At 38.6% G+C, this 25,150-nt stretch overlaps 1 protein-coding gene and 1 long non-coding RNA gene across 4 annotated transcripts; one reads left to right on the plus strand and one right to left on the minus strand.

The window, feature by feature from the left end:
* Positions 1 to 2,121: 2,121 nt before the first annotated feature.
* Positions 2,122 to 2,752, minus strand: LOC121767976. The gene is made up of 3 exons (XR_006043253.1): positions 2,607 to 2,752; positions 2,414 to 2,480; positions 2,122 to 2,309 (listed from the first exon to the last, which is right to left on the minus strand). It is a non-coding gene; the product is annotated as an uncharacterized LOC121767976 (long non-coding RNA).
* Positions 2,753 to 17,073: 14,321 nt separating this feature from the next.
* On the plus strand, positions 17,074 to 19,471 carry LOC121767318. Of its 3 annotated transcripts, none has more exons than XM_042163563.1 (2): positions 17,074 to 18,363; positions 18,705 to 18,976. In XM_042163563.1, exons 1-2 carry the CDS (start codon positions 17,700 to 17,702, stop codon positions 18,875 to 18,877), a joined length of 837 nt encoding a protein of 278 aa, XP_042019497.1. In that variant the 5' UTR covers positions 17,074 to 17,699; the 3' UTR covers positions 18,878 to 18,976. The 3 variants fall into 3 exon arrangements, with proteins under 3 accessions (XP_042019497.1, XP_042019496.1, XP_042019495.1); XM_042163562.1 differs by having other exon boundaries at positions 17,076 to 18,359; positions 18,705 to 19,471; XM_042163561.1 differs by having other exon boundaries at positions 17,077 to 18,363; positions 18,709 to 19,471.
* The last annotated feature ends 5,679 nt before the right edge of the window (positions 19,472 to 25,150 follow it).

Consider the following 25,150-nt stretch of genomic DNA (forward strand, 5'->3'; position numbering starts at 1 on the left):
GTGGAAAAAATTTGTGAAAGGATGGGGATAAGCATATATGAAAACAATATTCAAATAATATGGAAACGTACTATATGCTTTGGATCCGGAGTCACGTTTATAGGTGTTCAACTAGAAGAAGTATGCATGCATCTAATGTTTAGTGAGAGTATGGTTATTGGAGGTGTAATTGAATTATATGTTGAGTATTCGGCAATTACTCAACATCATAGTCATCATGTCATAAGTTATGATGCTGGTACGTCAACGAGAGCCCAAGAACCATATTTTGCTGCAACACAAGATTTTGATGTTGGTACGTCTACGAGAGCCGAAGAACCATATTTAGCTGCAACACAAGATTTTGAAGCTGGAGGCGTGCATTTAGGGGATCGTGACAATTGTGATGTGGTGGAGGACATAATAGGTCCTGATAAAGCCGACTTTCTTGATCCACAATCACCTTATAATTCTGAAGATTCCGACACGGTTAGTACAGACTCAGATAGAAGTGTAGGTAGAAGAACGGAATTTTATTTCCGGTGGCGTTGGGGATCATCAGACCACCAAGTAATAGCAGACAATAGATACGAGCCCGCTGAGCATATATGTAGTGTTCGTGGTCATCAGACAGCTCAATCCTCAATTGGCGCGATAAGCTCGTCTGCTTAAAAGCCATTTCCTTCAACTCGGATGCTTCCGGTATGAATCCTAGAAAATCCATACACCTGTCCGTCCAATATCCCGCGTCCGTCGGGGGGATGTAAGTTGTCAGAGCCTCTCCATCAACTTTCAGGCCCCATAAGACCTCCACGTCTTCCAGTGTCACAGTCGCTTCACCGACTGGAAAGTGAAACGTGTGAGTCTCTGGCCTCCAACGTTCAATCAGAGCTGTGATAAGATGGTGGTCAATTTCTTTTGGTTTACCACACCTTAACATACCCCCAAACCCCATCTGGTCCACTATTGCCAAGACATATTGCTGGATGGGAACATCCCAAATTTTTCCTTCAAATCGTCGGCAGCGTACATCTTCGGATGGAACTCCTGCCCATATGTTGTTAGAGACGTGTTGTCTCTGAAAATATAATACAGATGGATCCGCAGGACCACATGCAAGCCGACGACGAGAGGTTGAAGATGATGCCATAATTTACCTACATAATTCAAATTCAACAATAACCAACCATAACATTTAATCCAATTTCATAAACCAAATTCAACAATAACCAACCATAAACCATTTCAATAATTAGATACAATTTAATCCAATATCACAAAATTGAACACCAACATCAAATAAGCAAGTTACACAACATTGCACATTCAAAATCATAAACCAATTCACCTACACAAAATTAACAATTTCAATTAACAATTCGCCCAACCTACCAATTTCAATTTTGCCTAACCTAACATTTTCAATTTGTCCAATTTCAATTTGACAAACCTAACAATATAAACAAATTTAACAATCTAAACTAATCAACCAAAACCCACATAAATCAAAACAATTTGCCCAATTTTTTAGCTATAAAAACCCTAGGGTTTAGGCTTATAATCAAATTTATACACAAATTAACTTAAACCCAACACAATCCAACATAATAATCAACAATAATATCATTCAACCAATCCAAAATGCATAATATTTCTACTCAATTCACAACCCATTACAAACCCTAGCTATCCACCAATTACTATAATGATGTAAAAGGTAAGCATACTAACCGAATAAAATAGATGAATTTGGGGGAGAATAGCACCGATTGATGAATGTAGGCCGAAATCACGGAGAGAAGGCGCGCAGCTGGAGAAATCGCGAAGGCTGTGTGTTGTGAGGTTTTCGCGATTTGGGGGAGGAACGCCTGGTATATCAGTCTGATTAAACACGCCACTCAGGTTGGCGTTTTTTATGATTAAGTAAATACGCCACTCCGGTTGGCGTCTTTTACAAAACGTCAATATGTTCGGCGTTTCAACAAAGAAAACACGTCATTTACAAATGCGTTTTTTTATTTATACACGCCAACCAAGTTGGCGTGTTTAATCGTAATTACAATCCGAGAGCATACACCCAAAATACGGCACAAGTATAAAACGCCATCATCGTTGGCGTATTTACCTTAAAACACGCCAATGACGTTGGCGTATTTACTAATAAAAACGCCAATGTGGTTGGCGTTTTTCCCATTTGTGGAATAGATAACAAAATGGGTACATTTACGTAATATTTAGTGTAAACTCCCCCATAAACCCGATTTTCCCCGATAGTTAAGGGCTCAATATGAGGGGCTTTTGCTATCCATATCCCATTCGTTGTCTTGCTCCTACAAAAAAAAACCTTTTTTTAAATACTACTACCGTGAATAAATAAATATGTTTGTATTTATTCCTATCAATTTAAGAATAAGAAGTAGACGAGCAAACTAACCTTCCAGTTTCTGCATTCATTTCCCTAAAGTTTGTAAGGAATAGATGATTCAACAAAGTACTTTTTCCTGCACCAAAATAAGTAGATTTTAATGTATGCGCACGTACGCTGGTGTTGATGCCCTTAGCCTCCAAATGTTAGCTTGGTTATTTAATCTATCAATCCAATCTCATACTCAGACCAGAAATCATACCACTGGACTGCGGGCCGACGATGGCAATGACCGGAATTGAGGCTGCAGCGCCTCGGATGAAGTCCTCGAAACCCGACTCATTGAAATCTCCGTTGCCATAAATCAATTCCGTCGGATGAGTTTTTTTTGTAGAGAATTAGGGCAAGTCGCCATGTTGAGTTAGAAAAATATATAAGACACTGGTCATCATATATACATTTATAATAGTTTGAAACTGAGCTAGGTCGGTGCAAGTGGTGGGGATAGCTTGACTATTCAACATTCAAATAGTTGAAAAATGCGTCCAAATTTGGCATGGGTCCAAGACTCCAAATATTGAAAGACCCGCTTACCTACCTCAATCTAAACTATATACTGAGTCAATTAGGGGTATGATTACTAATCCTTTATTGATACGAGCATTATTTAGTTAGTTAAATAAGAGATTTGCGTATATTTTCCACATCTTTGTTTATTTACGTATCTTTTTCATATCTTTGTTTTCTTGTTAAGTAAATTAGTTATTAGCATTATAAATAGGAGTTGTTGTAATCATTTGAAAAATCAATCAAGAATATCAATATTATCGTTCATTCTCTTCTCCAAGTGAGAAAACCGTCTTGCTCGCCGGGCACTCGCCCGCGACAAACATTTATCGATCGCCGATCTACTGACCCGATCAGCCCGATAGGAGGTTTATCCTATCAATTATCAATTTATTAAGTGGTGGAAGCGATGATAGAAAGGTAGATAATTCATTGCTAATACTATTGGTAGTGAGTGTCACAAATTTTAATATAAAGATATAGTATAAAAAAATTAGAGATAAAATTCTATATAAAGCAAATGGTTGGTGGAGGTTTAGTCAAATTCTATATGAAAGAAAATTTTCACAGAAGCACAATAATGCGAATACTTATTTTCCAAGAAACTTCGTACATAATGCCATCAATAGTCACGGGTTTTAGGAACTTTCTTCTTTCTCTAGATTTTTCCATTATTTATAATTTATATATATAAATTAGAAACACGTACACAACACGCGTTGTGATTATTAATCCTTAATCAATTTATTAAGTGGAGAAAGCGATGATAGGTCATGTGATAGAAAGGTAGATAGTCTATTACTAATATTATTGGTCGTGAGTGTCACACATTTTAATATAACATTAATATAGTATAAAAAAGATAGAGATAAGATGATTGAACTATCTTAATGGAAAATAAAGTTCACGGAGTACTATGTTAAAAAATGAAACTTACTAAAAATAGAACAACTTTTTTTTTATGAACGTATCATAGAATACGTTATTATTGATTGCGGACGAACTCACTATTATGGAGTAATTAATTTGATATGGGGTAAATTAATACGAAGCTAATGGCTATAAATGAAGAATTAATTTTTGTAAATGGACAAAGGGTCACATTTACACTGTAATAATGTTACGCGTCTATGAACTTTCTTCTTTTTGTAGAGAGGTTTGTCCATAAGTTATAAATGGGGTAGTGACTAAATTATACTTATACATTATATATATAATCGAACAACATTTTATATCAAAAATTAATTTATATAAAAGTATATGCCTAAAAATTAATTAACAAAATTAATAACCACATTGTATAAAAGTATATGCCTAAAAAGGAATGCATCGATTTGAATAGAATGGAGAGACAATTATGATTTCAAACTCAACACTTTTCTTTTTTTTTAAAAAAAAATGTTGTCACGGTTTTTAAAATTACGTAACAATAAATAAAAATGAAATATAGAAATTACTGTAATTACAGATTAGTTTTTTTAGTTAGTTTCTTTCACACAAACAATAGTCATTTTTATATGATATGTACACCAGCATGTTATGACGAGCCGAACTCGAACAAAGCTAGATAGTTGTGTGTCGAGCCAAGCTCAACTCAAAAAACTGAGATTTGGATCGAGCTCGAGCCGTAGAATAATTTCACTAGCTAAGCTTGACGATATTGGGCTCGCTAATTGCTACCATTTATTTTTATTTTATTTTTTTGCAACAGTAAATGTTAGGGTAAACATACTATAATAATCTGTCAATTTGGGTATATGTTGAAGAGTAAAGGCCAAAATTAGTCCTGAACATATGCCCATTTTACGATTTTGGTCATAAACTTTATCTTTTGAATTTTTGCATCCAGAACATTTCAACTCGGATCACAATTGGTCCTGAACATTTCAATTTGGATCACAATTGGTCCTACACTAACAATTCCGTCAATTTTTAAACGTTTTTAACCTGATTTTGACCTATTTTTAAACGGCTTTAACCCGATTGAGACTATTAAAACCATCAAAATCGGTCAAATTCGGGTTAAAACCGTTTAAAATTGACGGAATTGTTAGTGTAGGATCAATTGTGATCCGAGTTGAAATGTTCAGGATGCAAAAATTCAAAAGATAAAGTTTAGGACCAAAATCGTAAAATATGCATATGTTTAGGATCAGTTTTGGTCTTTACTCTAGGTTGAATAGTACTCCAAAGCGTGTGGAGTGGAGTGGAGTGGAGTGGAGTGGAGTGGGACTTTCTGAGTAACTTCACAGAATAGTCCACCCCAATGTGAACCGAATATTATTTATAATAAAAGCGTGTAAAGTCCAATATGACACGTACAATAGCTGTAAAATTGATACCCAACTGATAAGATAGAGAAAAAGGTTGTTAAGAGTACGTTAGTTGACAACCTCGTTAGAAAGTAAAACATACTATAAGTGGAAGATGATAATTTATTTTATTTTTTTTGGATGAATCAAAATTAAGGTTGTTAAAAAATATAACGCAGAAAACATAAGATTATTGCATAAAGTAAAATATGGGAGAGTTATAAATGCACTATTGTAATATGCTTGAATGATTTCTGTCATTGGTTATACAACATTTTATAGAAAGCTATACATGAAAAATATATATTCTATTCAATTAGTACAAATTTATCAAATATTACAATATTTGATTTTATATTGGAATATTAAATTTAATTTCATGAAATCACAATTACGATATAATTTCAATTACATTGTACCAATCATTATAAATTTACAATCATGCAAAAAAGAATAAAATGTAGAGGTTAATTATTCTTCGACTACATCCATAGGCCCAAAAATAATTTGGCCTGCAGTGAAATATCTTGATCTCGATAATGTTAACATGTACCACTAAAGTAGGCCTTCAGTTTACTTGAGCTCAAGCCCAGTAATCAGTAAATTTACAAAAATTTATTAAACGAGCCCATTATCAAACGACTTCATAGTATTTAACTTAACCGTCTCAAACTTTTCTATCCATTTTTTTAAAGTGGGCTGAAGCCCATTACTGACTTCTCTCATTAGTAGCAACATTCATCTCATTACTTATACATACTGGAGAATTAATTATTCATTAGACAAAAACAAATAATTTACTTTCAATCAAAATTAGTTAACCATTAGACATTAATTATTTTACCTCCTACTATTTGTCAATGCATTATTGGGGTGCTCAGCTACTCAAAATTAAATTAGCTCAAGACCAATCAATACGAAATTAGCTCAAAACTCCCCGTAAATAATCTTACCTTAGGAGATTATTAAAGCTAATAAAAGGAAATTTACGATAAATGATGATATCATTATTCCGACACAAAATAAAGCCAAGTCCGTTCAATCACAATATAATTTTAACACTAATTCATGGAATGAATATTTGCATAATAAATGAGGTGGACCAATCGGGTAATTTCGAAGGGAAAAGAAAAAATGGGAAGGGAGGAAATGACGAAAATAGCCTCAGGCGTTTGTTGGGTAGGGGAGGGCAGGCTAGAGTCCAAGAACAAAGAACGACAGTGACGTGTTAGGGGGTTAAGTGGGTCCCAGGAGACGTCCTTGGTCCGGTCAAAGGGTCAGAGCCAGTCAGAGGAGGGGGTGGCCCACTCTGCTGTCCTAGCTGGCAAGATGCAAAGCATAAAAAGTTCGATGACGTGGCTTCCCCATCTTTAAATGCCCTGACCTGACTACCCCCAACAGCTGAAACTGACGCCTGTATTTTTCCCATTGTATCCAATTATTACCTTTCAATTCATTTTTTTTCAACCCACAATACTGGATTATCTATTATTACTATTATTAATATCGTCTTACTTTAATGACGCTAGACTGTAATTTTTAAAATGTATTTTGATGCAAAATTTTGTAACTTCATTAGCATAAAATACTATATGGACATTTCAAGTTCATAACATAATTTACATTCTTTATTCAAACTTCTTCAATCCTCTACAAAATATATTTAATACTCTTAGGGAAAAAACATTTACTTCCTCTCACTTTAAAAAATACTATACAATTCGTGTATCTCAATAGCTTAATTGCGGTAATGATAAACTTTGAAAGAAAGACAAACAATATGTATAATCGGAGAGATAAAATTATGCAAATTATATAAAAATTAAAATAAGTCTAATTTGGATAACGCACCAAAATGAAAAGGATGACTATTATTCTTATTTGGTGTTAAAAAATTTATTCACCAAAAAGGATTATTATTAGTTGCACCTTTGATGTTGATGAAAGTTATAATAACAACATCGTTTATTAGTTACGTAGTACTCTCTAATTATTTATCTCTCGTTACTCATCTTCTTCTCTTTTTCTCGGTCCTCTATCGCACATGTTGCAATTATCTTCAATGATACACACACAAAAATTACTAGTACCTCACAACTACTCCATCTGTTTCATATTATGAATGTGTTTTTTTTGCACATAGATTAAAAAAAAATGTGTTAGGTGCGTTATAAGTAAAGGGAGAATAAGAGCATCTCCAATGCACGGATGTCCCACTCGGACATCCACTATGACTTCCCAAAAACATCTCATGCAACGTCACTAGGACTTCTCATCCCACTGCCACGTCACTAGGACTTCTCCTGCACAATCCGCCCTTCCCATCGCCCTTCCCACTAGGACTTCCAGCAAAAAAAAATTCACAAATTCACAAATAAAGCAATTTACGTTTACGAAAATAAAATTTCAACCCACGCCACAATGGCAGACGTCCACCCGCCCATCGCGCGGACGTCCGAGGACATCCGACGTCCTTACGGGACGTCCGTATCCGAGTGTATGTGTTACAATGGCGGACGTCCCGGTCGCCCGTTGCGGAAGTCCGACCGGACGTCCGCCATTGGAGATGCTCTAAAGTGGAAAATGAAAAAGGTAGAAAGATGAAGATAAAGAAAAGTAAAAGAGAATAAAGTAGATGTGAAAAAATGTGTTGACTTTTACTAAAAACGGAAATGACTCTATTAATATGGAACCTATCAAAATGACAAAATAACTCTATTATTATGAAAATGAGGGGGTATATATTAAAATTCTGGCACCGTCGTTAGTACATTGTTTATTTCAGTCTAGGGGAAAGCATAAAATCACATTATTGTTTACGTATCAACCATGCATGTATACAAATGAATAACCCAACGGGTAATGTGAGGAATCAATTAGTTAATGCGAATTAAAGTGATAAAGTTGCACCTAAAAAGTACTAACTGTGACCACTTTTAATGTTGACTCTTACTACCTGGCCATGTTAATTAATCGCATAATTCGATAAAAAAAATAAAATAAAAAATTGATAGCAAGAAATCTTCTACTACTTCGCATCACAACAATTTTTTACATTTATACTCCATCATTCAAGAATATAACGTATGGCATGTCTTTTGTGATTTACATGCTGAATATAGTTTACGAGAAAATATTAAATTCCATAAATAGGCCGAGATTAATTTAATAAAATTTACATTATTATTTTCACAACTTCTTCAATTCTCACATACAACGAAATAATGTTAAAAACATAGTTTGACAAGGGACGAATGAAGTATTGATTTTATTATCTAAAAATGAAATTAGACTTATATGAGTAATACAATATCATTTAATCATTTCCCCGGTAAAAGAGCGTATATATACAATAATGATTATTGGTGGGGAAAAATTGAAATAGATTTTATTAATCAACTACTATTCGACGTAGCCACAGTTCGTATCTTCTATTTTATTTTTTGTAAGATGCTCATGCAGTATATTTCATGGATATATAGTATTCAATTCATGAAAAAACTAGAAAGGAATCATACAATAGTATTAAATTGAATACTTGCCCGCATGGGCGCAGCACAGTTGGCAACGGAAGGACAGATCTTGCTGGAATTAAATTGAATACAATCTATGAGCACAATCTACATCATAAATGGCAATACACACTTTAATGCGTATTTTTTGATACTAACATAATCATTTACTACATAAACACTGCCCTCACGGGGATTACCTTTAAACACAATGCTCTCTGTTTCAATCAGATTCTTTTTCCTCTTTTTTCCTGTGTTTGTTTTTTGATAAAATATTTCATCCTCTTTCTGGCAACCTCGTATCCATTAACTTAGAGATTTAAAAGCTGTTTTCAGTTTGTTAAATAAATTAATTATAATATAAGCTAGAATAATGTATATCCAGAGTTGTATACGTGGAGGTCATATTTATAATCATTGGATACAATGGAATTTTAGTACTGTAGGGATTTAACTAATTAAGATATAATACTAGGAAAAAAACTACTGAAAAACTGTAAAATAAAACTAGACATGATCATTACTCACAAGTGAATATGACAATCGAATACCCTTAAATGTCATTAACTCTATACAAACTATGATTATTTACATTGGTCGCAACATTCTATTAGACCTGATGCGAGGTGAGACTATTTGTACAATGTTAGTCCATAAATAAAATTATTGGCCATATTTATGCAATAAACTTGTAGACGCGCGAGGAATCGCCCTCAGCACACCTCGTGTTCTCAATGTTGATGCATGATGGATTTTGGTAGTCCGAAATTATTTAAGGACGAAAAACTTAATTTACTATTCTACTTGTTGGTTTCTGGGATTACAAAGATAACTACCGGACGTAATACAACCCAAAAGAAAGGAAAGGAAGAACTGAACTTAAAAATACAACGTATAATCGAAACTACTAAACCAGTGTGATTAGCCGAGTCGAGGAGGCCTCTTCCCGCAAGACGAGATACGCCCCGGTAGTGCTCTTCGGTTTGGCGTGTCGTCCCCAAAGGTAAAACGGCTACGTCTCTATTGATGCAGCACCGCAATCAACAGAGCTCCGGCGAACTGGATGGAGGAGAGGGCAGAGCTTCGACAGAAAAACTATGCAGGGAGAGGGAGAGAGCTTATGATGCAGAATGCTTTTTGAATTGTGTAGTGATGCATGGAATGGCTGGCCTATTTATAGGCTCAGTCCACTGCAGGGGGTCAACAGCCATGATGGCTGTCATCATGGCAATTCGTAACCGACGTCGGTTACAGACGTGTGGCAGGAGTGTGCAATCCGTGTGTGGAGCGTGTGGATTTCTCACGTGGCAACCGTGACTGTGCCTCGCTTGACGACGTGTCAAGCCACTTGGATTGCTGACTCGGCGGTGGTCCAAAAAGAATAGTTTGGGCCAAGCACCAAGCCCAAAGACCACCCAAAGACCAATTGCCAAGATCCAAGATCCAAGTCCAAGTCCAAGATCAAGATCAAGATCGAGATCGAGATCGAGATCGGGATCGGGATCGGGCTCGGGCCCGGGCCCGAGGCCCGAGGCCCGCGGCCCGCGCCCGCGACCACGAGCACGGGCTCGGGCTCGGGCGGGCGGGCGGCGGCGGCGGCGCGCGCGTGTGCGCGCGTGTGGGCTCTTTCACCCATCTTGGTCCACTATAATTATTAAGTAACATAAAGTCACTTAATTTATACACATTAAAGATGTGTTAATCCTCCAATGTGGGATAATTAATACTAGTTAATTATTCCCTAAGCTCCATCTCCAAGCTTTAATTAAAAGCTAATTATGCCCAACTTTAATCCACTATTTCTCACTCACCGGAAATCGGATTTGAGAAAGTGAATATACTACATTTACCTACGTAAAATGTAGATCGACGCTATGTCATTTAATTTCACAAAATTAAATGTCTCGTCACATTTATTATTTGGTCAAAATCCATTGACCGGGCATATTTAATCCATGATTTTTTACAATCCCCCACATGAGTGGAAATAGCCGAATGCATATGCATGCAGACACAAGCTCAACCCTCGCGAGGTATATAAGCATAAGGATAGGTAGTTGTTGACTTTGAACCCTCCATAGTCGACACCATCGGATACACAGGCGGCTTAGTAGCGCGATGCTTTGAACTAATCCCCCACGGCGTGCACCGAGACAATGGTGTTAACACTTAAACACCTCAACCTCATCCGTTCTCACGTTTTGTGTCCATTGCGGTCTTGGACACCACTTTGGATTCATAAGTGCGTTTTTTTTTATGAAGCGACCACACTTCGCACTTACATAGGTGATTCTTAGTCAAGTACCTTGCCATACTTGGTCTCTTTGAGAATTCCATCTCTTTGAGATCCTTAAGAACCATTAAAAGTCATAGACTTAGCCTTTACCACGAGGCAAGTTCTCCAACACTCTATTGCTCTCTAGGGAATAGATATAGTTTGAGTGTTTTTCCATGAACTCTCATAGCTTAGTTGTCCCTTTGAACCAAGTTCTTGGGATCTCCAGTCATCATGGTTGGGTTACCACTATGACAATTCTTTAGTTTGTGGATTTCAAACCCATTCCCTCTAGCAACTAATTCATTTGATCACGGTTTAACCCTTTGGTTAGCGGATCCGCTAGATTATCTATTGACTTCACATAGTCAATTGTAATCACCCCTGTTGTGATCAAATGTCTCACGGTGTTATGTCGTCGACGTATATGTCGAGACTTACCGTTATAGAAACCATTGTTTGCCCTTCCAATAGCCGCTTGGCTATCGCAGTGAATCAGCACTGGTGGCACTGGCTTAGACCAACATGGAATGTCTTCAAGGAAGTTCTTAAGCCACTCGGCTTCCTCACCAGCCTTATCCAAGGCAATGAACTCCGATTCCATTGTTGATCGGGCTATACAGGTCTGTTTTGTGGATTTCCACGATACAGCACCACCCCCAATAGTAAAGACATATCCACTTGTTGAAAGTGAGTCTCTATTATCGGATATCCAATTGGCATCACAGTACCCTTCAAGTAGCGGGGGGTATCTCGAGAAGTGTAGCCCAAGATTTTGAGTGTGTTTTAAATATCTCAAAACCCTCACAAGAGCTCTCCAATGCTCTTTGCTTGGATTGCTCGTGTAACGACTTAACTTGTTCACGGCACAAGCAATGTCAGGTCGAGTGCAATTAGTCAAGTACATAATGCACCCGATGACCCGTGCATACTCTTCTTGTGCAACGGGCTCGCCTTTGTTTTTGCTCAAGTGAACGTCGAGTTCAATTGGAGTCTTAACCGGCGCGCCATCATAGGCTTTGAATTTATTCAATATCTTCTCAACATAATGTGATTGTGTTAAGATGATTCCATCATTCGTTCTTAGAATCTTCATTCCAAGAATTACATCGGCTAGACCCATGTCTTTCATGTCAAAGTTTCTCTTTAACATGGCCTTTGTATCGTTAATTACTTGAGTGTTGCTACCCAGATTAACATATCATCAACGTAGAGACACACTATAACATGACCGTTATTAGTGCTCTTGATGTAGACACATTTGTCGCACTCGTTGATTTTAAACCCATTTGATAACATCACATTATCAAACTTCAAGTGCCATTGCAATGGCGCTTGTTTCAATCCATATAGGGATTTCACGAGCTTGCATACCTTTTTCTCTTGTCCAGGTACTACAAACCCTTCGGGTTGTTCCATGTAGATTTCGTCTTCTAGTTCACCATTCAGAAACGCGGTCTTTACATCCATTTGATGAATCTCGAGATTGTGCAATGCAGCAATAGCGAGAAGCACCCGGATAGATGTAATCCTTGTTACAGGTGAATAGGTATCGAAGAAGTCATGTCCTTCTTTTTGTTTAAAACCCTTTACTACTAATCGGGCTTTATACTTATCAACTGTTCCATCGGCCTTAAACTTTCTTTTAAGAACCCATTTGCATCCTAAAGGTTTAGCACCTTCGGGCAAATCAACCAACACCCATGTGTGGTTTAGCAAAATTGAATCAATTTCGCTTTGAACAGCTTCTCTCCAATGCAGCCCGTCTGGGCCAGCAAAGGCTACTTTTATCGATGTTGGTTCTTCATCCAACATGAAAGCAATGTAGTCAGGACCAAAAGTTTTTGGTGTTCTGACTCTATTACCACGTCTTAGTACTGTATCTTTTGGATCGGGCCTTGCACGCTTGCGCGATTCAGGTTCCGCATCTGTTGATTTAGAACTAGTGGCTTCTTCTTCCACTTGTTTAGAACTAGTGGCTTCTTCAATTCTTGTCTCAGAATTGGTTGATACCTTTTCCTTATCTTTGCAAGGAAAGGTATTTTCGAGAAATACAGCATTCCTCGACTCAATTGTTGTTCCTACTGTGATAGTCGATATTTCAGACTTGTGAACAACAAATCGATATGCACTACTGTTAAGTGCATATCCAATGAAGATGCAATCAACCGTCTTAGGTCCGATTGTAACTTCTTTGGGCGGAGGAACCATCACCTTTGCCAAACACCCCCACACTTTGAGGTATTTGTAGGATGGCTTCCTTCCCTTCCACAACTCATAAGGAGTAACATCTTTTCCTTTGAGAGGGATTTTATTCAAGATATAGTTTGCTGTCAAAACAGCTTCCCCCCACATGTTATGTGGTAATCCTGAACTGAGTAGCAGTGCATTCATCATCTCTTTTAGAGTTCGATTCTTGCGTTCTGCAACACCATTAGATTGTGGTGAATATGGAGCAGTTGTTTGATGAATTATACCACTTGCGTTGCATAACTCCTCAAACGGGGCTACATATTCGCCTCCTCTATCGCTTCGAATCATTTTGATTTTACAACCAAGTTGATTCTCAACTTCGTTCTTATAATTTTTGAACGCCTCTATTGCTTCATCTTTGCTTCTTAAAAGATAAATGTAGCAATATCTTGTGCAATCATCTATGAAAGTGATAAAGTACTTTTTACCACCTCTAGTTTGCAACATCTTTAAATCACATACATCCGTGTGAATTAATTCAAGGGGTTTTGTGCTTCGTTCAACCGAGTGAAACGGCAACTTAGTCATTTTTGCTTCAAGACAAATTTCACATTTATCTTGGATATCCAATTCATTAGCCTTTAGTAAATCTAAATTTACTAATCTTTTAATGGCTTTTGAATTTACATGTCCCAATCTACAATGCCACAAATTTGAAGACTCAATCAAATAAGAGGAAGTAGATGCTTTATTCTTATTGGCCAATGGCTTCGCAACACTTCGAGTTGCTACACTAAGCTTGAAAAGCCCATCGGTTACATAACCTTTTCCGATGGATTTTCCAAACTTATACAAGACAAACCTATCGGACTCAAATACAAGTTTAAACCCTTTATTAACTAGTATTGATCCTGACACTAGGTTCTTGCGGATGTCCGGGACATGCAGCACATCCTTCAAAGTGATAGTTAGGCCAGACGTCATCATGAGAATCACGTTGCCAACGCCGAGGACTTCGGACGATGCTTGATTCCCCATGTTGATCTTCCTCCCTTCAACAGCAGTGTAGGAGGCAAACTTGCTCCTGTCGGAGCAAACATGAGCAGTAGCGCCGGTGTCGATGTACCAGCCTCCCTTGTTATCAACAAGGTTAACCTCTTCAGTGACCACTGCAATGAGGTCGTTCTCATCCCAGTCCTTGAACTCCTTCTCAACGACGTGGGCTGCCGGCTTCTTCTTCTTGCTGCGGCAGTCTTTGGCAAAGTGGCCCGGTTTGCCACATTTGTAGCAGTCGCCTTCAAACTTCCTTGAAGGCTGCTTTCCCTTCCCTTTGTCATTTGGACGGTTTGGGCGAGGGCGTTTGTTGGAGGGACCGCCCCGCTCCAACAGGTTGGCTTTGGCTTCATTTGGGGTGAAGCCTTTAGCCTTCTGATCACTTTTGCGCACGTCGGCCTCAATGCGCAACTTCACGATCAAGTCTTCAAGGGTCATCTGCTTTCGCTTGTGCTTGAGATAACTCTTGAAGTCCTTCCAACTTGGAGGGAGCTTGTCAATGATCGTGCACCTTAGGAATTTATCGGGCAAGGTCATCCCTTCAGCCACTAATGAGTGGATGATCATTTGGAGCTCTTGGACTTGCTCCATGACGGGTCGAGAGTCGACCATCTTGTAGTCCATAAACTTGGATGCTACAACCTGTTCAGTCCCTGCAGCATTGTCTATGCTATATTTCTTCTCTAGGCTTTCCCACATTTGTTTAGATGTGGTTACATTAGAGTATACATTATAGAGGCTATCATCTAATGCACTTAAAATAAAGTTTTTACATAGATAATCCCTTTTTCTCCAAGCTTCATAGTCCGCCATGACTTCGAGCCTAGTCTCTTGGTCGCTTGGCGCGGGCGGCTCGTTCTCCGTGAGGAAGTTGGCGACGCCCAATGTTGTCAAGTAGAACAACATCTTTTGATACCACCGCTTGAAGTCAGATCCTCCAAACTTTGGTGGTTTCTCGGCAGGTGGCATCATTCTTGGTGCCAAAGGTGCCGCAGTTGGTCCTTGGAAGGAACCAATTCCATTGCCCCCGAAGGAGCCAACAACATGGTTGGGCATAGAGCCCCCACCATTCATGTTGGGCATAGAGCCCGCCATGGTCGTACCAGCCCCGAAGGGACTAGCACCCGCATGAGACCCGAAGGCCCCAGCATTCGTGTGAGACCCGAAGGCCCCAGCACTCGATCCGTTAAAGGACCCGAAGGAACCACTAAAAGTGGAACCAACCGAACCACCAAAGGTGGAACCAGTGGACGCCCCGAAGGGGTTGTCCCAAACCCAAGGGACGGTGGATGAAGCGGCTGGGAAGCCGGGAGTTGGCATCATCGAGGGAATCGATGAAGTGTTGACCGGTCCAGTGGTCGCCATGGTGGAGGGAATGGCGGCGGTGGCGTTGGCAGCAGCAGTGTTGGATTCCGTCGACATCTCCAGCAAAAGGTGTTAATGTTTCGGAAGTTTTAGTTCAGTTTAGAAGTCCAAATTCCTTCAAAGGCAAGTTATCTCGTCTTGCGATTGTTGGTTTCTGGGATTACAAAGATAACTACCGGGCGTAATACAACCCAAAAGAAAGGAAAGGAAGAACTGAACTTAAAAATACAACGTATAATCGAAACTACTAAACCAGTGTGATTAGCCGAGTCGAGGAGGCCTCTTCCCGCAAGACGAGATACGCCCCGGTAGTGCTCTTCGGTTTGGCGTGTCGTCCCCAAAGGTAAAACGGCTACTTCTCTATTGATGCAGCACCGCAATCAACAGAGCTCCGGCGAACTGGATGGAGGAGAGGGCAGAGCTTCGACAGAAAAACTATGCAGGGAGAGGGAGAGAGCTTATGATGCAGAATGCTTTTTGAATTGTGTAGTGATGCATGGAATGGCTGGCCTATTTATAGGCTCAGTCCACTGCAGGGGGTCAACAGCCATGATGGCTGTCATCATGGCAATTCGTAACCGACGTCGGTTACAGACGTGTGGCAGGAGTGTGCCATCCGTGTGTGGAGCGTGTGGATTTCTCACGTGGCAACCGTGACTGTGCCTCGCTTGACGACGTGTCAAGCCACTTGGATTGCTGACTCGGCGGTGGTCCAAAAAGAATAGTTTGGGCCAAGCACCAAGCCCAAAGACCAATTGCCAAGATCCAAGTCCAAGTCCAAGTCCAAGATCGAGATCGGGCTCGGGCTCGGGCCCGGGCCCGAGGCCCGCGGCCCGCGCCCGCGACCACGAGCACGAGCACGGGCTCGGGCGGGCGGGCGGCGGCGGCGGCGCGCGCGTGTGCGCGCGTGTGGGCTCTTTCACCCATCTTGGTCCACTATAATTATTAAGTAACATAAAGTCACTTAATTTATACACATTAAAGATGTGTTAATCCTCCAATGTGGGATAATTAATACTAGTTAATTATTCCCTAAGCTCCATCTCCAAGCTTTAATTAAAAGCTAATTATGCCCAACTTTAATCCACTATTTCTCACTCACCGGAAATCGGATTTGAGAAAGTGAATATACTACATTTACCTACGTAAAATGTAGATCGACGCTATGTCATTTAATTTCACAAAATTAAATGTCTCGTCACATTTATTATTTGGTCAAAATCCATTGACCGGACATATTTAATCCATGATTTTTTACACTACTAACTTTATTTTATTGTTCGTAATTTTTTATATTTTCTTTTTTAGTTTTTTAGGGTTTATATACCTATTTAAGTCTGTGCTTTTAATGTAAATTTGTGAGTAGGGTAATAAACTAAGTTTTCAAGAAACAACTATTTCATCACACATTTTAAATTAGAGTAATCTATAGTAAATTTGTGGAGGGAAGGATTAGAGCATATAAACAAACCATGGAGATTTGTTTGTTGTTAACGAAAGGGAAGAAGAAAATGATTGCCCCTTAAGAATCTGGGGCTCTGTGGAAGTGTGAGTGTAGTCGTCAGTCAGTCAAAATTCGTAGTGTTTCTCTCTCCTGATCGATCGACCCCTCTTTCTCTCTTTCAATTTTTTTTGCCTTTGGGTTGTGGGGATGTGTCAGGTTGAATGGATTTCCTTGGCCTTTTTTTATTGCTAAATACCAACGCTTTTCCTTTCTCTCTCCCTCTTAAATGAAATCTGTCCATCACTTTGTGGGGTTAGTGCTTTGCATTAGTAGTTTTAGATTTCCACCTTTAACTTTCAAGATTTTTGATAATTTTAAGGCCGAAGCTAGGTTTCAATTGAGAGAGAGAGAGAGAGAATAGTCATTTGTGATTACTGATTACTGATTTGCAATCTGTGTTTATATATATATGTATGAAAAAAGAGAGAAAGCCATAACCCGTGCCGTAACCGTGTTTGCATTAAAATCCCTAAATCAGTACTGAACACAACGTGTTCGATGAAAAGATTCATACAGTATTGATCAAAAACTGATTCACAAAATAGCACCTTTTTTTTCTCTCTCTTTCTCTTGCATGGATCTGACAGTAGCAAGCCAAGGTGGCGGCGGCGGCGGGGTGGTTCAGCGCGACTACAGAAAGGGGAACTGGAATATCAAGGAAACGATGACGCTGATCGAGGCGAAGAGGATGGACGACGAGCGGCGGATGAAGCGGCTGGGCGACACGGCGGAGAGGGGGAAGCCGGCGGAGCTGCGGTGGAAATGGGTGGAGGACTACTGCTGGAGAAACGGCTGCTTTCGGAGCCAGAATCAGTGCAACGACAAGTGGGACAATCTGATGAGGGATTTCAAGAAAGTGAGGGAATTTGAGCGGAAAATCGCGGCGGAGAGAGGCGGCGGCGAAGGAGGAGGGGTGCAGGAGAAGTCGTATTGGAGAATGGAGAAAACGGAGAGGAAAGACAACAATTTGCCCTCGAACATGCTGCCGCAGATATACGAGGCGCTTGTGGCGGTGGTGGAGAGGAAAGGGCAATCAGCCACGGCGGCGGGAGGTAGTAGTGGTGGGGCCGGGAGCTCTATTGGAAATGTGGTAATTACTAGTGGACAATTTTTGGGACAGCAGCATTCAATGCCGTCTCCTATTGTTCAGTGCCAGACTCTTCCTTCTCCGGCAATGCTTACGCCACAACCGCCGCCTCCGGCGTCACTTCCATCTGCTCAACCATTACCCGCAGTAGGTATTTATTCCTCTATTTTATTTAAATGGAAAATTTAGAATAATGGACAGGTTTTTAGAATGCAGTTGAAAATTAGAAAATGGACATAGGTTTTTAGATTTCTACTTACTTTCATTATTACCTTTTTTTTCTTTTTTTTTTTTTGCAGAGATGAACACTAGTGTTCTTTATGGTACAACCAATCTTATTTCTTGATCATGGGCTTATCCATATTTTCTAAAAACCCCAACTGTTTTGAAGAAAACCCTTTTCTTAGTAAAATATCTATGCATGGATTTGACATGTTCTCTTGAAATGATCAATGCTAATACAATTACAAAGATAATACAATTCTGTGCTAGCCAGATTCCGACACGAGCGAGTACTCGGGCTCACCGGCAAAGAGAAGGCGGCGGAGAGGCGGTGGCGGAGAAGGAACAAGCGGAAGTGGCGCCGCCACACTGCAAGAAGTAGGGTCTGCGATATCAAGGAGTGCTTCAATCATAGCAGAAGCAATTCAATCATGCGAGGATAGAGAAGAGGAGAGGCACAAAGAAATGGTGAGTTTGCACAAGAGAAGGCTCCAAATTGAGGAATCAAAGGCTGAGATCAATCGGCAAGGCATCAACGGCCTCGTCGACGCCATCAACAAGCTCGCAAACTCCATGCTTGCTTTGGCAGCCAACAGAAGCCAGCCCCCTTCCAAATAATTAATTACTTCATTAATTGGTGATCAATTCTTATAATTATATTTATATGTATCTGTGTAGTCATTTCCATTAATGGTGCATAAATGTAGAGAAAGAGGGAGCTGGGATTGATTCATTAGGTTAATCCTCTCATCCAATAGTCTGTAATTAATCTTATTATTTCATGTTTAATTAGAGAGAATTAAAAAATGAGGGTTGCCACGTGGGAAAAGGTGATGGTCAAAGAGGGTTAGGAGTCAAGATTTCAAGTGTGGGAAACACTGCAACACCATTGCGCAGAGTGGCCATTTATGCGTTATTATTGGTGTCAGCGTTGTTGTTTTGTCAAGGGACTGCCTTGCCTCACTGTGTGCTGTGTGTGTGAATTTTGAAATATTTTATTTATTTCAAGAATGTGAAAAGAAAAGAAAAACCCATCACATCACATACACCGTTGATTCTTCTCTCTCTATCTCTCATGGGTATTTCAGCTTTTTGCCTTTTGAGACCCATTCGTGAGACCACCAACATCACTTGCACCATATTGTGCAACACATCTTCGAAGCTACGGAGGAATAAGTTTATCGTTTGGTGTTCAATTTCATGGCATATATATATGTACAATCTCATATTCTCATTCCTTTGTATTTAGTGATGTACTAATGTTTTTTTGTGTTTTATGATATGGGATTTTGTTTAAGTTGATTGATTTAATAGTTTTATGCGGTGGCGGATCCATAACATAATTTTGAGAGGTTAATTCGTTTAGAAAAAATGATCTGCCGCCTAAAATGAATAAATGAGAGTAGGAAAAGTCATAATTTCAGAATGTATATTTTTTAAATCCCAAAATGTCATTTGAGGTCTTCTAATTATTAAATAAATTTTCAAATCGAGGATTGGTCATGGTATTTCAGATCGACCTTAAGGAAAAATTTGACCTCTTGTCCGTCTTGGAGGATCGGTGACCCCCTCCCGCTCCTTAAATATGCAATTCGTTTAGCTGACAAAAAATATCTATCAAACTCGAGAATTTCGAAGAAAATATTATTTCCTTCGTCCCGCAAAATAGTGCACACCATATTATTTTGAACATCGAAAATTATGCATTTTTTTCAACTATCCATTTTTCCATCATAATTTTTTTACATTTTTTAGCCATCGTTCATTTATTTAGTAAAAACCTAAACATAACTCACAAGATCTACTAACATATAAAACAAAAAACTAGTGTCTTTTCCCACTTGTAAATCCAGTTACTTAACTTTTACTAGTGCACTTGAGTACGTACTGTTTTGTGGACCAAGTTTGGTTTTAAATAGTTAAATTCTCAATATAAGTTTTGCAATGTATTTCATTTTTATTTCATATATGTAATAGGAGTATATATGTGGGGCATTAGTGCCAAATGTGAGAACGAAGCATAACTTTTATCATTTACCGAATGAGATCCAATAAGTTTTCTCTATTTCATGTCAACCAACAAGAATTTCTTATCACGGTTGTCATAATATTTTTCGAACATACATATAATGACAATATTCTGATTTAAAATGGAAAATGAAATATTATTAATTTAGCATAATGTTAGAGCAAGCCTTCAATAATTGCAGTGATATCATGTCATCTAGAATCCTCTTATACTGTCGGGCTGGCTCAACGGCCCCGAAAGCCCAAATCCAACGGCCCACATCTTGTTTTGACCTCTTTGACCCAATCGCCTACTATGCGTGCCAGGCAAAAGGCCCACACATGAATTAGCATGAAAAATGGCAAATTAAGATAGACATGAAATAAAATCTTTTAAAGAGTTATAATCACTAATATTACTAACTTATTTTACTTTCCAATTTTTTAAATAAACTTCAAAATTGATGAATAAAAAATCACAAACGTTTATGTAATGCTTTTAGTCACTCTTCTTTTACTATATATCACTATTATCTAATGGAGGATTAATAATAGCTCCTCATTTATCATTATTATCTAATGGATGAATAATAATAGCACCTCATTTATTCATATAATTACTTAAACTCTCGATCTTTTGGATGAAGGAGGAATAACTTACCAACTAAACTACATTTGATTGTCTTTTTATATAGAGAATTTAAATTTAAAAAACCGCGCCACGAAATTCGAACTTAAGACCTTTGGGCTCAGACATTAACCTCTCTATCGCTTGACCAGCTCACACACACAAATTTTACCATCTTCCTACTTATATGGAGTACATTGTACACTCTAGTATGTAGAAAAAAAACGTCTTGATTAATTTAGGAAGGGAAGAGTAGAAAGCAACAGTAGTAACTATTTTAATGGTTAATTAAGAAAGGATTTATTTTGAGGGTCAATACTTTTTTGAGAATGTTTAGCTGGTCAATTTTATTGTAAATGAAAGAGGTATATTATCTATTTACCTTCTCCTAAAGTGAAATATACACTTCTAAAAAACAACACACTTCAAAGGAAAAAAGTATATAGAAAGGTAAAATAATAAAATAATAGTATAAAATGCAATAAAATACACAAAGTGTAATATCTTCTCAAATACATTCCCATTAGAGAATGGTTTTTCATGAAAAGAAGACAAATATGGTACTTGTAATATTTTAATGGAGATGTAAAGATATCTCTTCAAAATGGAAAAATGTATAATACCTTCTCAAATACCTCTTCCTTTGGAGAATAATTTTTCATGAAAAAAGGTAAATATGATAGTTATATGACTTTATCTCTCCATTTATCTCTTCTCTTGGAGATGCTCTGATAAAGACCCATGATTTATTTAATGGGGTTACAAAATCATTGTGTTTGACCATTAAATATACCTGGTACCTAAAACGAGTTCTAAATATGAACTTATTATATAAGATGTTTGTTGGTTGCGATTATTTTTAACAATGTTCACATATGTAGTGACTTCTAGAAGAAGGTAGGCAATAAACTTTAAGTTAGGCCCCCTAAAGTCTTTACCCTTTAGAGCATCCACAACCGTGCTCTTGCCAGCGGCACGGTTGTGGGCCCGGGCGGTACTATTCATGCCTGCTCTCTGGCAAGAGCACAACACCCACAACTGTGCTCTTCCGCAAGGACGAGCACAATTAATATAAAATTCAATTACACAAAAACATTTCCATAATATTAAAATTCATTTAAAACCCACAATAAATATTACAAATGACAAACAAAATTAAACATTGCATAATTAAAATCCTAAAAATTAAAAATTACATAATTAAAATCCTAAAAATTAAAAATTACATAATTAAAATCCTAAAAATTAAAAATGACACTACTCGTTGCCGAATTTCGCCCACATGTGGTTGATTAGGTCTTCTTGTAGTTGATTGTGGATTCGAGTATCGCGCATTGTGTGTCTTGTCTCGATCCTCTGGCCAACCGTCGTATGCTCGCCTCGGCGTAGGGGAGACCTCGCTGTTGAGCTTCCGGCTTCGTCCTCGTCGTAGAAGCTAGCCGCCCTCGGCCCTTCGTCGGCTATAATCATGTTGTGTAATATAATACACGTGAACATGATGTCGGCGATATTATTCACGTACCACAGCCGAGCCGGGGCCTTCACAATATTGAATCGAGCTTGAAGGACCCCGAAGGCTCTTTCGACATCTTTCCGCGCTGACTCTTGACGCTGCGCAAAAAGAACCCGTCTCGGGTCGTGCGGGTTGTGGAGCGTCTTCACGAACGTCGACCACCTTGGGTAGATACCATCGGCGAGATAGTAACCCATGCGGTATATATTTCCGTTGATGGTGAAGTCGATCGCCGGTGCTACACCATTCATCACATCATTGAAGAGTGGTGACGAATATAGCACATTCAAGTCGTTGTTGGATCCAGCAACGCCGAAATATGCATGCCAAATCCATAGGCGGTAGTCGGCGACCGCCTCAAGGATAAGCGTTGGGCCGCCGCCTTTGTGACCGCTCAAGTGTTGCCCCCTCCAAGCAGTCGGACAATTCTTCCACCTCCAATGCATGCAGTCAATGCTGCCAAGCATTCCGGGAAAGCCATGGACTGATTCGTGAAGACGAAGCAACCGTTGGCAATCATCAGTGGTGGGTGCTCGAAGGAATTCATCCCCAAAAGCAGAACGAACGCCCTCGCAAAAATTCTTTAAACATAGGATTCCAGTGGACTCACCGATATGCAAATACTCGTCGAACATGTCGGCCGTTTGCCCAGTAGCGAGTTGTCGGATGGCACACGTACACTTCTGCAACGCCGTGATACTTTGCCGGCCGGCTGCATCTACACCTGTTTGAAAGTATTCAACACGTGCGGACAATGTGTTGACAATTCGCATGAACAAGCGCTTTGACATGCGAAAACGGCGCCTGAAGTAATCTGCCGGAAACCGCGGCTGGTCGGCAAAGTAGTCGGCAACGAGCCTTTCGTGGGCTCCCTCCCGGTCACGATGGATGTACCGTCGATTTGATCTGGTTCGTTGAGGAGGAGGAGCAGGGGTATTCGCCGCGACATATGCTTCGTAAGCGGCACGATGTTGTTCGTAGTATTCTTGTTCTTCGCGTTCCGCTTCCGCCATAATATGGGTGAAATCCATTTGAGAATTTGAGTGGGGGATGAATGTGTTGATAGTTTGTATGAGAATTATGAATGAGAGATGAATGAGAGATGATTTGATGTGATAAATGGATGATGAATGTGTGTATTTATAGATGATTTTGGGAAAAAAAAAATAAAAAAAAATCAAAAAAATTCAGAAAAAACGGGGAAAAAACGGCCATATTTTTGGGATTTGGAAAATATTTTTTTTTATTTTTTAGCATTATTTATAATTAAATACCGATTTTTAAAAAAAAAAATAAAAAAAAGTTTAAACACAACGGCTATGCCGTTGACGAATGGGAGCGCGCCACGTGTGCGTCCGCTGGCACGGACGTGCTCGATACATCGAGCAGCGCCGTGCCAGCGGCGCGGCTGCAGCGGCGGCGGTCCTGCGCCTTGCCAACGGCGCGGACGGCGGTGGCGTCTTTCGCCACCGCTGCGGATGCTCTTACGTTTATTTGCCCTATATTTTATTTTTCAAACAAAAAACTATTCACAAACATATTAGTACAAAATAAAAAATTTCCATAGAGCATGCATTTTAGATGTTCAATATAATTCAACATTTAACAAAAGCATTTAATTCTGGAATATATTTTGAGAGGACAAATTGCATATTTTCTTTCAATGTCCCACACAACAAAATTTCTCTTTATTCTCCTTATTTGAAATTTTCAAATGCACATATATATCCATAATCCATGAAATGATAAGTAGGCGAGTACGTATAGACATATTGCGGGAGTGATCAATTGCTATTTCATCATTTAATTGTTAACTACAACTAATTTAAGATCATAGGATTTTAGAAAACTTGTGGTCTACAATTTGCCACATGTAATTTTCATTTTTATTAATTAAATCGAAAAAGATAAAAAAAACTACCAAATTAGGGTTTTGGATGAAAATGTGAATATAGTGTTTCAAAAATATCAATACAATGCTGTGAGAATGTCAACACAATGCTTTGAGAATATTAACACATTGCTTATATTGACATTCTACATGTATTATATTAACATATTTTATATATCATGTTGACATTTGTTGTACGAAAAAATTGATAATTTTTATTTTTTTTTTTAAATTTTGACATTGGAACATATGTAAGTGAAATCTCGTTAGAATCCTTATGAAATTATCTTTAATTTGATATATGTTGTGCGAAAAAATAATTTAAATCGAGAAAGTTATATGCATTTTAAGGTTATGAGATATTTTTCAAAATTCAAAAGTTAGTTACAATTAATTTGTTGTAAATGGACCTTAATACCCTTATTGATGTTTTTTGTTGATCGTATTGATATTCCGGGGCTAATGATCTAGGCCTTAATTTAAATATCTAATGACTATTATTTAGTTATAATTAGCAATTAAGTATTGAGTTAGCAGTATAACATTCCATTTGCTAATGATACTACAAGTGTGACTAAATAAATAGAGAAGGGTTATTTTGCAAAAAGAAATCAATTAAAGGGGTCATTTGGTAAAATCTCGAAAATTGGGGGGATCATCTCCTGCCTTTTTTTTGG

The sequence above is a fragment of the Salvia splendens genome, chromosome 15 (genome assembly GCF_004379255.2).
Source record: "Salvia splendens isolate huo1 chromosome 15, SspV2, whole genome shotgun sequence".
Classification (NCBI taxonomy): Eukaryota; Viridiplantae; Streptophyta; class Magnoliopsida; order Lamiales; family Lamiaceae; genus Salvia; species Salvia splendens.

Excerpts from the sequence above, each read along its gene's own strand:
- LOC121767318 (XM_042163562.1), top strand. The coding sequence starts at position 17,700 with ATGGATCTGACAGTAGCAAGCCAAGGTGGCGGCGGCGGCGGGGTGGTT. Across the intron at positions 18,360-18,704 it reads CTGCTCAACCATTACCCGCA|CCAGATTCCGACACGAGCGA; the intron begins GTAGGTATTTAT and ends ATTCTGTGCTAG.